At 37.1% G+C, this 16,118-nt stretch overlaps 3 protein-coding genes across 3 annotated transcripts; all 3 read right to left on the bottom strand.

Annotated features, from left to right (window-relative positions):
* Nucleotides 1–2,635: 2,635 nt before the first annotated feature.
* LOC107038398 (odorant receptor Or2) lies at nucleotides 2,636–5,822 on the bottom strand. The gene is made up of 6 exons (XM_029126234.1): nucleotides 5,628–5,822; nucleotides 4,774–5,026; nucleotides 4,357–4,460; nucleotides 3,666–4,013; nucleotides 2,807–3,082; nucleotides 2,636–2,726 (listed from the first exon to the last, which is right to left on the bottom strand). Exons 1-6 carry the CDS (start codon nucleotides 5,820–5,822, stop codon nucleotides 2,664–2,666), a joined length of 1,239 nt encoding a protein of 412 aa, XP_028982067.1. The 3' UTR covers nucleotides 2,636–2,663.
* A 1,434-nt stretch (nucleotides 5,823–7,256) lies between these two features.
* On the bottom strand, nucleotides 7,257–10,818 carry LOC107038389 (odorant receptor Or2). Its single transcript, XM_029126231.1, has 6 exons — nucleotides 10,624–10,818; nucleotides 10,301–10,553; nucleotides 9,196–9,308; nucleotides 8,774–9,124; nucleotides 7,635–7,910; nucleotides 7,257–7,528 (listed from the first exon to the last, which is right to left on the bottom strand). Exons 1-6 carry the CDS (start codon nucleotides 10,816–10,818, stop codon nucleotides 7,472–7,474), a joined length of 1,245 nt encoding a protein of 414 aa, XP_028982064.1. The 3' UTR covers nucleotides 7,257–7,471.
* A 1,028-nt stretch (nucleotides 10,819–11,846) lies between these two features.
* On the bottom strand, nucleotides 11,847–15,574 carry LOC114841311 (odorant receptor Or2-like). Its single transcript, XM_029126232.1, has 6 exons — nucleotides 15,380–15,574; nucleotides 14,638–14,890; nucleotides 13,394–13,506; nucleotides 12,972–13,322; nucleotides 12,046–12,321; nucleotides 11,847–11,938 (listed from the first exon to the last, which is right to left on the bottom strand). Exons 1-6 carry the CDS (start codon nucleotides 15,572–15,574, stop codon nucleotides 11,882–11,884), a joined length of 1,245 nt encoding a protein of 414 aa, XP_028982065.1. The 3' UTR covers nucleotides 11,847–11,881.
* Between the last annotated feature and the right edge of the window lie 544 nt (nucleotides 15,575–16,118).

The raw sequence follows: 16,118 nt of genomic DNA, 5'->3' as shown, positions 1-16,118 counted from the left end.
AGGATTTTCTCGTCTCCCATGCATCTGCATTTCTGAAAATTTCTATCAAATGCACATCAGCAATTAGTATAGTAACGTTCAAATTCAGTAATCGCTTGCTGAATCTCGATCCATTGTTCCATTTTTCATTGAATACCAAAATAATAAACAATAGATGATTCTGAACCGAAATTATTTCAGTGAGAAACATTCATTTTTCGTTTATGCTTCTGAATGGAAGCATTGCAATCGTTCGATTTTCACATTTTCTAATTTTGCTCGGAAATGATGCAGAATGGTCTGAAACGTAAAAATACGAAGTTTGGGGACCATGTCTGTGCGTGACACTGTCCAGTCGGTGGTAATTTTTTCGTAAATTTGATAATTAAACGGGAAAAATCATTCTAAAAAGTTTGAAATTTTTTCAGTTAATTGGTATAACTGGAGACTAACTCCATGCCAAACTTCAGCTTGATCCGTCCATTAGTTTTTGAGCAATATCCATTCGTTTTTTAACCTTTTCTCACAAATATCTCGGAAAATATCCAACCGATTTCAATAATTTTTTCTTCAAAATATTCGGCATGATGTCCTCTATCTAAATCCATCAAAACATATATAGCCGTTCATACAAAGTTTTTGAAATATTTGGATTTTTCTGTTTTTGACTTGAAATCCTTGTTCGCGCTCTAACTTGAGTAAAAATTGATATATCGACTTGAAATTTGGCACGAAGCTGTCTCTGATGATTGCAAGGACCGGTATGGAAGATGGGCTTACTCGGTCAATTAGTTTCGGAGATATTCAACTTTGTATGTAAACTTAATGTCTTGAATATCTCAATAACGAATCAACCGATTTCAATGATTTTTTTTTTATATTCGGCTTGATGTCCTCTATCTCGATCAATCAAAATATATATACCCGTTCATAAAAAGTTTTTGAGATATTTAGATTTTTCTGTTTTTGACTTGAAATCCTTGTTCGCGCTCTAACTTGAATAAAAATCGAGATATTCGAGATATAAACGAATCCATTCGGAAGCCTGCAATCAATATCTTGATGGCGAGAAAAGAACAGACGTCCTTCTCAGCAGAATATGTACAGCCGCATGGCTGCAATCGCCTACTTGTTTCTCCTGAAATTCTTCCTCCGTTATTTTATTTCGCGGAGTGACACTGTAGAATTCAGATACGAAAATTTTATATGCTGTCACGTGTCGTGAGTGAATCCATTAGAGAGGATTTTATGCGGACAAGTGGTCTGAATTAATTCAAATGGTTTGTTTGTCGCTTCTGGAAATTACGTGGAAAATTGGATGACTTCTACAGTTTTTGAAATTTAACATTTCACGGTGACTCATCATACACTGGCATTGATAAGTAATAAACAAGGTTTATTATTCGATATTGTCTATTATGAATGTCTTCTTCCAATATTATTTACCCTCTCTTTTGAAATGATTTCTCTCCGGTTACTTCCAACTTTATTTAATTAGAATAAATAAATTGACATCTGATGGATTATACTTTAAATGAATATACTCACAAAATCGACCGTCTGTAAAATCCCAATAATTCGATAATTCCACGTAACTTATATCTTGTCGACGAGATATCAATGAATTAATCAGCCTAATTGTTCTTTTCAATCACAGGGGAATAAAACCGTTGATGGCTATCGCGGGATTATATGGTAGGGATTATCTCCTGGACTTGAGGCTATAGCAATGGTTAAACTTGATTATCTCTTGTTAAATCTCGATCTATTGTTCCATTTTTCAGTGAATACCAAAATAATAAACAAAACTGAATACATAAAGATTGATCAGTGCAGCCTCGATATGATTCTGAACCAAAATTATTTCAGTGAGAATTATTCATTTTTCGTTTTTTCTCCTGAAATTTTTCCTCTGTTATTTGATTTCCCGCAGACACTGTAGAATTCAGATATGAAAATTTTATATGCTGTCACGTACCGTGAGTGGCTCCATTAGAGGGAATTTTATGTGGACAAGTGGTCTGAAGTAATTCAAACATTTTGTTCGTCGCCTCCAGAAATTAAGTGGAAAATCGGGTGAATTCTACAGTTTTTGGAATTCAAAAGTCCACGGCGACTCATTATACACTGTAATTGATGAAAAGGTTTATTATACGATCGTGTCAGTCTTCACTCTTCAGAATTTATTGTCAATTTATTTATCCTCTCTGTTGAAATGATGTCAGGTTATTTCCCTGAGATTATTTTATTTAACTTCATTTAATAAATCAATATCTGATGGATTTTATTATTCTTTAATTGAATACATTCACAAAATCGATCGTCTGTAAACTTCAAATAATTCGATAATTCGACCCAACTTATTTCTTTTCAATGGGATATCGATGAATTAATCAACATGGTGTTCTGTTTCAAGCACATGGGAATAAAACCCTTGATCGATGGGGAAATTATGCGGTGGGGATTATCCCCAGGGCTTTAGGCCGGTCAGCAGACGAAGGAACTACCAGTCTTTGACCGCTGCCCGGGCTAACCCAATCCCTTCCGTTACTACTTCAGACAAAACGTGGGTGGCTTCGCACATCTAATGCTCATTTTCCGTTCATGTTTCTCTGTCTTATTTTATTATGAAAAACGTCACGTCATGGAGACTTCTTCTCATTGTCCTCAAAAAATTGAAATTTTTATTCAATCATCTCTTCACTGTTTCTCATCAGGGTCAGATATGAGAATGCGGTGCTCAGCATCTGAAATCAAACGAATGCATCAATGACTCACGAGACTAATCTCTTAATTTCTTCGTTCGTATAGTATCGATCTCAATTACTGATTTGAATGTATTGAGAGTCACAGGAAAAAACCCGAAAGCTGTCAATCTGCACGGACTCTGGGCCCTCATGATGACCATCTGCAAATCTCGAACGATGGCTCGACCTTCCTTACAACGAATTTTAGTATTCCACTTTGAATGCCAAGGCCCTTCACCAACATCCAAACTCGCCAGGGTCAAGTTATTGCATGTGAAGGCGAATGTGAATAGTTGCGTGAAGCATCCGCCAAAGTATACAACAAAGAGGATGCGTCTCATTGTAGAGTTTCCGGGCTGAAAAACGCAATGCCATTAGCTCCAAAGGGCAAGGAATGTTCTTTAAAAATAATTATTATCACCGACAAGAAAAACTTCTCGATTAAATCTGGAGCCTTCACTTGATCTGAGTAGGATTGTATCAAGTCGACGATCTTGAATGGATTCTATGGATTTCTATCTGGTATCGCCAAAAAATGTCTAGCCGTGTTGATGAGTTGATTCAAGTTTGAAAGATATTTGGGTCAAGTATCTTTCCTACTTGAATCAAGTATTTCTCCTACTCGAATAAAGTATCTTTTCGTCTTGAATTAAGTATCTTTTCTCCTTGAATCCAGTAGCTTTCCCACTTGAATCAAGTATCTCTTCTACTTCAATAAAGTATCTTTCCGACTTGAATCAAATATTTTTCCTACTTAAATAAAGTATTTTTTCTACTTGATTCAAGCATCATTCCTACGTAAATCAAGTATCTTTTCTACTTAAGTAAAGTATCTGTCTTGATCGAAACAAGTATCTCTCGTACTTGAATCAAGTCCCGATATACTTGAATCAAGAAATTTTTTTCTTTCGGTTGATGGAAGGAATCTGTGGGGAATACCAGTATGAGTTGATATCCAACCAGGCAAATGAGAAAACTAAAGACAAGTACTTGGAGAAGATTTATGAACGAGTATATGTCCTCCACTTGGTCAACGAGATCAATCAGCATCTGATGCTGCTTGACGCAGTTTTTCAATTCACGAGCAATTCTCCCCAGTCCTCTACTCCTCGCCACACACCATCTCTTGATTCCATTGCCGTCCTTCGGGTCGAGGGTGTGCACGTCAAAGAGTGTCTCCAGTCTGTTCTTCACGATTTTAAACTGCCCAGTTATGAATATGTTGGTGAGGGCTAGGTAATTGTCGAAGCAGAAGTAACAAATTGATGTGTGATAGCAGCTCAGTACCTGCGAAGGATTATTTATTCCACATCTGTAATTATTTTAAATCAATAATTTGTGGAATGGTTCGATTTGAATAATATCAACATGTAATATGTAAATGTTTAGTAGAGATTCGTAGCATTTTCTCTGAGAAATTCTATTGAATTTCTATCGAAAAATTGTTACTTATTAAACATTTCTATTTGTTAAAAAACGAATACAATTGTTTAATAAATTTCAAATGGAACTCCGGAACAATTCTTACAGATTTCCAATAGAAATGCAATGAAATTTCGCCAAGAAAGCACTAGGTTTTTCTAATAAATTCCTTTCGTTCGCGAATATTTAAATAATGAATAATATTCACCTGTATGGCAAAAGCTATTTCGAACCAGGGAGATATGTATATTGGCAGATCCACCCAAAACGTGAATGGAAAAAGTCTATCAGTCTCATTCTTCCCGATATTAACTGGAATAAACAATACAAAAATTTCAGATTTCCCGGCAAATTCAATGAATTTTAAAATTTCTTATCATTACAAGAACGAAAATTACTCGACTCTCTAAATTTCTCAATTAATGAAGAATTCAATAATATATTTACCTGAATTTTCCGGATTTCTATCAATTTTCATAGAATAATTGAACTAAAATTTCTAGTTTCTATTGATTTTTCCCCAAAATTGTAAATTTTCAATGACAAAATTCCTTGAAATTTCACGAATTGCGCCGGAAATTTCAACAAAATAATCACAAACCAGTAAAATACATTACGAACTCACGTAAAATAGGCTGGATAGTGTAGCACAGGCTGACTCCCTGGGCCAGAAAAGTGAACAAAATGATAAAATGCATGGCCTGTTTCTCGCACTCCTTGATGATTCCCTTCCCGTACTCAGTGTGATGCCTAGTCCACAGAATCTCACTAGTGTACTTCATTAGTTTCAAGTACTTCTTCCTCTTCACCATGAACACCGCGAATTTCGACTGGACGATGAAGCACGTGCCGAATCCAATGAACGAGTATACAAATTCCTAGGAGATAAAAAAAATCTCCCCGTGTAATTGCAGAATTTATCGCCACTAAAAAAGGGGGCGCACGGTTGGCTAGCGATTTATACGGATTCTTTATCATTACGTATTAGAATTAATGTCCGCTTCATTAATTAATAAATTCACATTATAAGGTTTAAGAAATTCGGTGCATCTAAGAACGAAATCGGGCCCATTTTCCAAGTATAGAAATAAAAATCTTCGGAATAAACCGTCCGCTGTCACAAATTCCCAATATTTTGTTTTGTTTTTGTCTTTTAAAACGTTATTCTCGTCTTTTTTCAAAATTTGCATGTAAATTTGTTAGTCATGATAATTCCATAAGCATTTTTCTTATATCCAAAGATTAAATTTTTTATATAACTATAATATTGAGAGTATAGTTTTTATATAAGTATACATTTTAATAAAATATAAAAAAGAATATATATTTGAATGACTAAATTATTTAATTATTTATTTATTACATAAGCTAAAATACCATTAAAATATTCCTCAGTCCAGCCTATGCTTGTCGAAATAGATTGCTCAGCAAAAACGTTTCACCTATTTTTTAATAAGGGAAATAGAGGGTGTAACTCACGTAGAATGAGCCCCAGCAGTTGTAAATATCCATACCGGTGACACAACAGGCGAATGAGAGAGCTATAGTGGAATAAGTCACAATGACATCAACAACTATTTTTTCACGCCTAGTGGTGGCAATGGTGAAGCCAGCTGCGCTGAGGAAAAATTTGGTCAGGCGAATTGGTAGTGTCTCCACTGGATGCGACATCATGATGACAATGGAATTAATTTCAGCAATTCCCTACGATTGATCTAATCGGATTTTAATTATTGCAATTTACAAGTGAGGGTTTCCGGTTTGGACGAAGGGCGCTAGGATCCTCCGCAGGTGGAGGGTCTCGACTATAGATTGACATGAAAGTGTTACACTTGCTGGGGGAATGTACCTAGGGGTAGACTTCATGTCTGCAGTGACTGGCGACTGACAATCAAGCTGCAGTGTATCTCCCCCTCCTTCAAGGTGTGCAGTAATAAATCATGACCGTTAATACTGCATGTGACAGCTGATCCCTTCGATATCATCCCTCATTTTTTTCTTTGTTGTGGAGGACTGGATATTGCTCCCTCGACGGTAGTCAAGTTGCAGTGGAAGACTTATTACATATTCAAGTGATGATCGCGGTGGTGATGATTTCATTTTCGATGGAAAAGTTCTTCATAAGAAGCAGAAGACAAGACAAGAAGACTGATTTCTTCAACGAGAGAAAGTTTGCAACAAAGTCTGATGATGTTCACGTTTGTGAACAATAGATTGTCTGAAGGTATTGCAATCTTTTCATATTCATTGGTAGTTGTTAGTACGGGAGATGGGTTTAATGTGTTAAGCGAAGTTGAAGGGCTACACTTATTTACTGCAAACTGTATATTTATAGCATTTGGTCAAGAATGATGGTACAATAAGTGAATTATATGTATTGATACATTCAGACATTCCGTAATCTGATCACATTACTCAACTGCAACCGTAGAATGTTGTCTGATCGAGGATAGAGACGTGAGGGTTGTAGTCAACACCTGCGGAGGAATGCATCCATCAGTTATGAATAATAGTGCAACTGATGATTTTTACTCACCGATTTCACCGGGTCCAGCATGAAAGGAAAAAATCCCGCTCCTGTCAGACAAGAACATTGAGCCCTCACGATCATAAATACAAAATCTCTCATTAATGATCGCGATCTCTCACAATTACTTACTTCATACCATTCGGAGCTGTAAGGTATTTGCTGACGCCAATACTTGGTAATGAAAAGTTGTCACAGGTTGCATACGCAAAGGAAAATCATTCAGATAGACATCCGCCGATATAGACTGTAGACTTTATACGTCTCTTCAGAATGTTTCCAGGCTTGAGGAATGAAGGAATAATTATTAATAAACATTGATCTAAAAACAGACGATGAGGTTCTATATGAGGACTGAAGTTAAATTGATTAATGTACAGAGACTCTCCAGTTCGCTCACGTTCCAAATAAACAACTGATGTTACACCACACAATCCTTGAACTTCCGAAGAGCGACTTCCAAATCATCACAATTATCACACAGTTTTATTCATTTTGAAATTACCTGATTGTTCAAGGAGAAGAAATCCGCAAGGGTATAATCATGATAAATCGTTGGTATTATTTATTATTGACACATCCAAGTGAACGACTTGATCGTCCTGAATCCCTTCCGCACAACAGCCTAATCTTTATTTCCTGGATATGAAGACATCACATTCTACAAAAAATTTTACACGATATTCACCTAGGTTGAACCTTAAATTATCCAATGCTTCCATGATTATAATCATTGAAAAGAACTTGAACAAGTGTCAAGTGTTCAGGTAGGTTACGCTGCTAGGCACTGGAACCATCAATTCATAGCAGATTGTCTTATCAACGTTAGATACGAAAAAGCAGTGGTTAATACCTAAAACAGAAGTTTATGTGTGAAAATTCTGGGGTAATGAATGTTTTCCATATTGACAATCAAGCCCAACAATCCCGAATGGAAAGGTTATCAATGAAATACTCACCGATTTCACTGTATCCAATGTAACATAAAAGAAACCACCTCCCGTCAGCCTACAAGGGCGCTGGGCCCTTATGATCATGATTGAATAATCTTTTGTGAGCGCTCGACCCCTCTCAGATGAATTTTTATTATACCAAGCGGAGTTATAAGGTCCATCACCAACAGTGAGGCTCCCCAGGGTGAGATTGGTGCAGGTGAATGAGAAAAAGAATAATTGGCTTATGCAGCCTATTGCGTAGACTCCGAACTTTATTCGTCTCAGCACTGCATTCTCTGGCTTAAAACAGAACCATATTAAACACTTTTCGAGGAGTTGATGAAAATCGAAGAGTAAATTTCTTGATTGCAAAGGAATAAGCGCAGAGTACAAACGAAAATAATTAGTAAAGCTGTTCTGTTACTTGTATTTTTCGATAGAATTTGATGATAACTTATTTGTGCTCACGGGGGATGACAGCAAAGGAACAGTTAAGGAGGGCGAAGCTAGGATTGTGTCAACAACCATGTATCAGGAATCCGGCTAATCTGTCTCTTTCGGTAAGTCAAGACATGCTGGCAGACCAGCACATTCGCGGCGATTTCCGGAATCTAATGTGGGCATTCCATAATCTTGCACAATGGGTCCTCATAGTGACAAAGAAGCTGGCAGAATTCATAAAAAAGCCGCAGAAACCCTAGAACTTGAATCCTTCACTGACCCTCACAATGAAACAGTGTCAGTCATTAGGGAAGAGTATTTCAAGAACTTCTACAGGAAAAATCAAAAACTCTGGGTCTCGAGGCTTCTAAAAATCATTCAGGAACAGATAGTGCGGGTATGAGATGCGCTTGGGTCATGTCTTCTCCGAGTGCTCTAGATGCTGTATTTGAAGGAGGAAATTAATCGAGAATATTGACAGCAATGAGTACTACCTTGAAAGACTGATATACATACATTATGGTGATTACAATTATGCACTTGCTATATTTTCTCCAAAGCATTGCGAAAAAATGAATGAATGTTTAAAACAACGTATGTCTAAGTCTAGAAGTGTATCATCTCATGATTTTCATCATTTTGCGGAAAAATTTCCTGTCACACTGTGATTTCACCCCTATTCTACTGAATTTTTCCGTGCTCACACTTATGGATGGTCATACCATAATCGTTTGATAACCGCACAGGCAGATTAGAGTACTGTGGACCAAGACTGATGCCAAATTGATTATTGTGTACAATCCCTCAAGCTCTTCTGTGACGGAAATCAGAAACTGATGCTGCCTAATGCAATTCTTGAATTCTTGAGAAACAAAGGCCAGAAAATTCTTTTCTCCATCCACTTCTCCACTTTCCATGTAACTACTGGTGATTCTATCGATTAATTGATGACTGTATAAAACTTCCAATCGGTATCTGAGAATACTGAATTGTCCTGTGATGAAGGTATTCGCAAGCACCAGAAAACTCTCGAAGCAGGAGTACAAAACACACAATTGTACAGTGATAAATACCTGTCAAAATGACGAATACCCATCAGTCAAAAAATGCAATAATACAACTGTGTTGATAAAGTCTGGAGTACCTGGAGAAGGTACACCATTTCAAAATTTGGCGTTTCGTAAACTGGCCAATTTTGCCAAATTTTGATGATGAGCATGCGATCGCTGGGCGTCGTGATATTATTCCACCAATGATCTGTAATAAATGTCTGCATTGTTAAGAAAAATTCAACATTTCATGGACAGTTAAATAATGATGTAAACAATTGTAGGGTTCAATTGGACAAAAAATAAGTATAGTTGTGTTTGCAATTAGCAATATGCATCCGAATGGTTATTTTGCACATAATTTTTTTCTCTCATGTATGATTCACTGTTTATTTAATTTTATTAGACTGAATGAGACTTCTGTCCAACTAGTTTTGTCAGTTTTTCAACTGAATTAAATGTTACCAAATTCCGCAAATGTTGATCGTGGTCAAGTTAGACTGAAATTTCAGGAAATCGTGTCATTGGAAAATCAAATATTCCATTGATTTTTTGCTCAAATGATCCGACAATCAATGATATACTTGATTTTTCAGTTCAATTATTTTGTGAAAATTCAGAAAAATAAGGACAATTCGGGGAAAAATTGAAATTTCATGTAATTTTGTTTTTCAACATTCATGTCCCACTGAAAATTCAATCAAGTTATGAAATTTTTATCTCACTCCCACTTAAAACTCATGAATTTCCGTCAATTGTACTTAAAACTTGAAATTTCATAACCATTTGTTCCCTAAATTCAATTCAATGGCACTCTCATCAGATTTACTATAATATCTTCCATGATATTGCAAAAAATTTGTAACCATGTGTACTGGATCGATATACCACAAAAAATCCAAAACTTAAATTTAAACATTACAAAGCTTCCAATGAAAAGCAAAAAATTACCAATTTTTCCCAAAAACGTGAGAATTATCCAAATAACAGGAAGACAAGACAATAATTGGAATAAAATTGTCAACTTTCCTCGGATTTCCCATAAAATTTCGCGTTTTCCAAAGTTTTAGAAATAATAAAAAACCGTAATGCAGATCGTATGGACGTGAAACAGTTTCGACTTTCATTATTAATTCGTAATTCTCTACTACCGGTCCACTTTGCCCCCGATTCTTCCCCCAAGGACTTGAATGCACTCACAGATAACGGGTTCGACGATATAGAGAACTCCTGTACTACTAGCGAGGTATGCAAAAGCCCCCACATAAAATAGCGCGTGTTTCTCACATTTCTTCATCACTTCCTTATCGTAATCATTCTGAGTCTGCCCCCACAATTTGTCCCTAGCGAGTCGCATGAGACGCTCATAGGAGGTGCGTTTCATCAGCGTTGTGTAATATTTTATATTGATTATGGTAGCTGTCACCATAGTGATCCCTGTGTACGCTACCCCCTGTTGAGAGAAATCCTATGAGTATTGGCGGTGAACTTGAGCTTCTGGACTGATCGAAATGATACATTACATCAAAGGACCCCCATTCGTGGTAGAAATCGCTGTAGATGCTAATGGTACCGAGGGCAACGATGATAATCGTGTAGAGAGCCCACAAATTCAGAGTTCTCCGCTGCTGGTCAGTCTCTGTTATTCCGAAGCCAACTAGGTATAGAAGGAAAAATGAGATTCTAGCTGGCAAAATTTCCCTCTGGCCGGACGTCATGACGATGAGGGCTGACTGACAGCTGGAGGGTAGAAAATTCACTCCCTCTCAGACTTGTTTAATAATAAATAGCTACCGTCCACTGGCTGGTATTTTTCAGCCAACAATGACTTTTTTATGCGGACGCCTTGGTATTTATGAATTTTAAAATACTGGTCTATGGATTCTCCTCGGCGAATTTAGAGGATGATGGCTGGGGTTGCCGATTAGTTCATATTAAATCACTTCACTCGGAACAATCAGAATACATTGTCTTTTTATTTGTTTCTCACTCATCGCGAACCGCTGGTTGATGCGGAAAATGCAGGAGTTGGCGGAGGGATTGAACAAAAGCAAACGACTCAATATTCATTCAGAGAGTTTAAGTGAAACAAATTGGTACGTTATAATAGATTCTCTGTTGTAAAAGTTTATGCACACAATTTGTGCGGAATTGTGAAGTCGAACTGCCGAACGTGAAGATTAAATCAGACAGATTTTTTGGGGAAGGAACGAAAATATATTTACACTGAAGGCTTCATCGGATGTCTTCTTATGAATTATTCCATGATTTAATCGCCTTCATCAGCTACTACAAATGAATCAACGGATTAGTTATGCATAGTAGTGCAACTGATGATTTTTACTCACCGATTTCACCGTATCCAGCGTGAAGGGAAAAAATCCCGCTCCTGTCAGACGACAAGAGCGTTGAGCCCTCACGATCATAAATGCAAAATCTCTCATTAATAATCGCGACCGCTCACAATTACTTACGCCATACCATTTGGAGCTGTAAGGCCTCCTAGGCTTGAGAAATCCTCAAGCGTGGAATCATGACAAAACATAGTTATTATTTATTATTGACACATCCAAGTGGACGACTTGATCGTCCTGAATCCCTTTCGAACAACAACTCAATCTTTATTCCCTGAATACGAACAAGACATCAACTTCTACAAAAAAACTTTCACGATATTCACCTAGGATGAACCTTAAATTATCCAAAGCTTCCATGATTGTAATCATTGAAGAGAAATTGAACAAGTGTTCCAGTAGGTTACGTTGATCGCCACCAGAACCATCAATTCATAGAAGATTGTCTTATCAACGTTAGATATGAAAAAGCAGTGGTTAATACCTAGAACAGAAGTTGATGTGTGAAAATTCTGGGGCGATGAACCATTTTTCATACTGAACATCAAACTCAACAATCACGAATGGAAAGCTTATCAATAAAATACCCACCGATTTCACTGTATCCAATGTAACATAGAAGAAGCCACCTCCCGTCAGCCTACAGGGGCGCTGGGCCCTCATGATCATGATTGAATAATCTTTTGTGAGCGATCGACCCTTCTCAGACGAGTTTTCGTTATACCAAGCGGAGTTGTAAGGCCCATCACCGACAGTGAGACTCCCCAGGGTGAGGTTGGTGCAGGTAAATGAGAAAAAGAATAGTTGACTTATGCATCCTGCTGCGAAGACCGTACACTTTATTCGTCTCACCAATGCATTCCCTGGCTTTAAACAAAAGGATATTAACCACTCTTCAAGGAATCGAAGAGAATAGAGTAGATTTTTTGATGAAAGAAGAATAAGCGCTGAGTACGAACGGAAACGATGAGGGAAGTTGTTTTGTCTATTCTATTATCAGATAGAATTTGATGGTAACCTCTTTGTGCTCGCGAGTAATGATGGCAGAGGAAAAGTTCAGGGGGGTGAGGCAAGGAGTGCATAAACAGGACAGCACATTCTCGCTGCTTTTCTGGATGCGATGTCGGCATTCCATAATATCACGCAATGCATTGAACAAAAAAATTCCAAGAACATCTACGAGAAAGATGGAAAAAACGGTGGTCCTCGAGAATTCCATAACTCGTGTCTTTTCCAGTTCCGATACGCGAAGGAGAAAATTAATCGAGGAAATTTACAGCAACAACTTCATGAAAGACTGATATACAAACGTAACGATGATTAGAGTTTTCTATCTGCCATATTTGTTCTAAAGCATTGATGAAGAATGAAAGAAAAAAAATAGTGTTTCGAAATCTAGACGATTCGTGTCTCTATTCTCATGATGTTCATCTCGTCACAGAAAATTTCCACTCATACTGTCATTTCGCGTCTATTCTATCGAATTTTTCTGTGCTCTCACTTCTGGATGATCATACCATAATCGTTTGATAACCGCACAGGCAGATCAGGGTACTGTGGATCAAGACTGATGCCAAATTGATTATTGTGTACAATCCCTCAAGTTCTTCTGTGACAGAAATCAGAAACTGATGCTGTCTGATGCAATTCTTGAATTCTTGAGAAACAAAGGCCAAAGAATTCTTCTCTCCGTCCATTTCTCCACTCTCCATGTAACTACTGGTGATTCTATCGATTAATTGATGACTGTATAAAACTTCCAATCGGTATCTGAGAATACTGAATTGTCCTGTGATGAAGGTATTCGCAAGCACGAGAAAACTCTCGAAGCAGGAGTACAAAACACACAATTGTACAGTGATAAGTGCCTGTCAAAATCACGAATACCCATCAGTCAAAAAATGCAGTAATACAACTGTGTTGATGAAGTCTGGAGTACCTGGAGAATGTACACCATTTCAAAATTCGGTGTTTCGTAAACTGGCCAATCCTGCCAAATTTTGAAGATGAGCATGCGATCGCTCGGTGCCGTGATATTATTCAAGGAATTATCTGTAATAAATGTCTGCATGGTTACGAAAAATTGAACATTTCAATTATTGGTCAGTGAACAAAACTTGTGGTGAAGTGGAACGGTTCGAAATACCATTGTTAATTCATTATTAGCTAAATCATAGAGATGGAAAAAATTTGTCATTAATTTTTCTCTACATTGGTTTTTGATTCGAGTGCACTCACAGATAGGGATGTAAGGGATAAAGCTGACCGATCAATTCATCGTTATTTACTTGTAAATTACACTGCACTGACATTTTTGCATATAGTATAGTTGCTTTTGCTAATAAATTGCCAATATGCTTCCGAATGGTTATTTTGCACATTTCCTTTTATCATGTATAAGTCATTGTTTATTTCATTTTATTAAATAGAATAAGATTTCTTTTCAACTAATTTTGTCAAATTTTTAACTTATTTGAATGTGATCATCATTATTCTAATTATTTCTTTCTTCCTCGAAATTCTGATTTTCAAAAAATTCAAAATTTTTGCAAATTTTCAAATGAATCAAAATAACGATTATTGTTATCGCCTTCATCTTCGGACTCGGTCAAAGGATATCCAAACAAATTTTTTAAGCCATCAGTCAATTAATTCAGAACATTTTTTTAGTTATCGTGGGCAACCGATTTTTTAAAAAATCGAAAATTGAAAAACCGAATTGATGAATTAAATTTTCATTAATGGCGATCGGTAGGGCTCAACAATATCTACATTTGAAAAAAAAGATTCAATTCCGTCCATTCATTAGCGAACAATTAAGGAAAAACTATATTATATACGTACACACATACACACACGTGCAGACGAGGTCTAAAAATCGCATTTTCGGACTTTTCGGATCATATTCGATCGATATAACTCAAAAAGTCGAAAACATGAATTTGAACGACTACAAAGCTTCCATTCGGAAGCAAAATGACCAAAAATGACCGAGCAAAGAAAATGACGGTCAGATTACATCTAGATAGACGATTTTCAGCATAAATAACAACGAGAAAAATTGCTGACGGTGGGGTGAGTTGACCGGTCAGTTTGCATCATGAGCTATGCGTTAGGGGACGGATAATTTATGCCTGACTTGACGCATGTGAAAAATTACCATCATTTTCCATCGCTACTCACAGATGATGGGTTCCACGATGTAGAGAACCCCCGAACTACCTGCGAGATACGCAAAAGCAGTCACATAAAACAGTGCGTGTCTCTCACACTTTTTCATCACTGCCTTATCATAGTCAGTCTCAGCGTGTCCCCACAGTGTGTCCCGTGCGAGTCGCATGACCCTCACATACCATGGGCGCTTCATCAGCGTTGTGAAATATTTTATACTGATTATCGTAGTCACAAGGGTAGTGATCCCAGCATACGTCATCCCCTGTTGCAAAACAACCGCTGAGTATTGGCGGTGATCAATAACATACTGTTAGAAATTGGTTTAATTTCCAGTGACGATGGTAATTGAATTCTCAATGTTGTGGATCGTAATTCAATTTAAGATGATGTCATTCATCAAAGTTTCCATTCATATTGAAAATTTTACAAATTCAGTTTTTCATGACGAGCTATCACGGATATTTCAAGTACTGCTTGAATTTTAAACCTCATTATGGAAAATGAATAATAAATTCAATTTTCAATAAATGGAGAATTCCGTAAAATAATGGCCTGAATTTTTATTATTTTCCGGGAAAGTAAAATTTCCTTGAATATTCACAGATGGTATCTGATTTTTTATTGACCAAGTGCAGATGAATTTCATGTAAATATAGTGTTGTTAAAAATATCAAGTTTTTTCATTTGAAATTTGAAGAGTGATTTTCTAACTGTGCAGCTGACAATTCGACTGATTAAAACGATACATTACTTCCAGGGATCCCCATTCGTGGTACAAATCACAGCCGATGGTAGCGGCCCCCACGGTGACCATCAAAACCGTGTAGACCATCCATAAATTTAGGATTCTTCGTTCACTGTGAGTCTCTGTTATTCCGAAGCCACCCAGATACAGAAGGAAAAATGAGATTTTAGCCGGCAAAATCTCCTTCGAGTCAGAAGTCATGTTATTGATGAAAAGTGAGTGACAGCTGAAGGGTGGAAATTCACTCTCTCTCGCAGTGATGTTAATAATAAATAGGCACCGTTTAACGGCTGTCATTTTCATATGGGATATGATTTTTTTATTCACACACTTCGATAGTGATAGAAATGGAAACAGTAGTTTATCGCATCGACTGGGTGAGCTCGAAGGTTGATAGCTAGGGGTGGAGATCGTGCTGAGGGCAGGCGCTGGGTGATATATGCATCGAAGATTTTGATGGGAGTGCGAGTGCAGGAGTTGTTGGAGGAATTAAACAGGAGCAAATGTTGCTGTTGTTTTGCATGATAAGAAGCTTTCTTCAGACTCAATAGTCATCTGGAGTGTTTCCGCGGGATAAGTTGATAAGTTGGAATAAATTCTTTATTCCAAATCGTGAAGTTAGTGATGCCGCGAGAGACTTCACGAAACATCACGAGACAATGCTTTGAAGGGATTGTCTCGGTCTCAGCGAACGCGGAAATATTTGGTCTCGTCTCAGTCTCGAAATACGCAGTATCGACTTTTG

The sequence above is a fragment of the Diachasma alloeum genome, unplaced genomic scaffold (assembly GCF_001412515.2).
Source record: "Diachasma alloeum isolate Michigan unplaced genomic scaffold, Dall2.0 Dall_scaffold_00178, whole genome shotgun sequence".
Lineage (NCBI taxonomy): Eukaryota > Metazoa > Arthropoda > Insecta > Hymenoptera > Braconidae > Diachasma > Diachasma alloeum.
The sequence above is the reverse complement of the archived record's forward strand: the minus strand, read 5'-3'. Positions and strand labels throughout refer to the sequence as shown.

What these genes read in the sequence shown, in the direction of transcription:
- LOC107038398 (XM_029126234.1), bottom strand. Translation starts at nt 5,822, where the DNA reads ATGATGTCGCATCCAGTGGAGACACTACCAATTCGCCTGACCAAATTT. An exon ending in ACTGCTGGGGCTCATTCTAC is followed by an intron (nt 5,027 to 5,627) that starts GTGAGTTACACC and finishes TTTATCTCCTAG; the next exon opens with GAATTTGTATACTCGTTCAT. An exon ending in AAATAGCTTTTGCCATACAG is followed by an intron (nt 4,014 to 4,356) that starts GTGAATATTATT and finishes AATCCTTCGCAG; the next exon opens with GTACTGAGCTGCTATCACAC.
- LOC107038389 (XM_029126231.1), bottom strand. Translation starts at nt 10,818, where the DNA reads ATGACGTCCGGCCAGAGGGAAATTTTGCCAGCTAGAATCTCATTTTTC. An exon ending in TATCGTCGAACCCGTTATCT is followed by an intron (nt 9,309 to 10,300) that starts GTGAGTGCATTC and finishes CATTTATTACAG; the next exon opens with ATCATTGGTGGAATAATATC. An exon ending in AAATGGTGTACCTTCTCCAG is followed by an intron (nt 9,125 to 9,195) that starts GTACTCCAGACT and finishes TCATTTTGACAG; the next exon opens with GTATTTATCACTGTACAATT.
- LOC114841311 (XM_029126232.1), bottom strand. Translation starts at nt 15,574, where the DNA reads ATGACTTCTGACTCGAAGGAGATTTTGCCGGCTAAAATCTCATTTTTC. An exon ending in CATCGTGGAACCCATCATCT is followed by an intron (nt 13,507 to 14,637) that starts GTGAGTAGCGAT and finishes CATTTATTACAG; the next exon opens with ATAATTCCTTGAATAATATC. An exon ending in AAATGGTGTACATTCTCCAG is followed by an intron (nt 13,323 to 13,393) that starts GTACTCCAGACT and finishes TGATTTTGACAG; the next exon opens with GCACTTATCACTGTACAATT.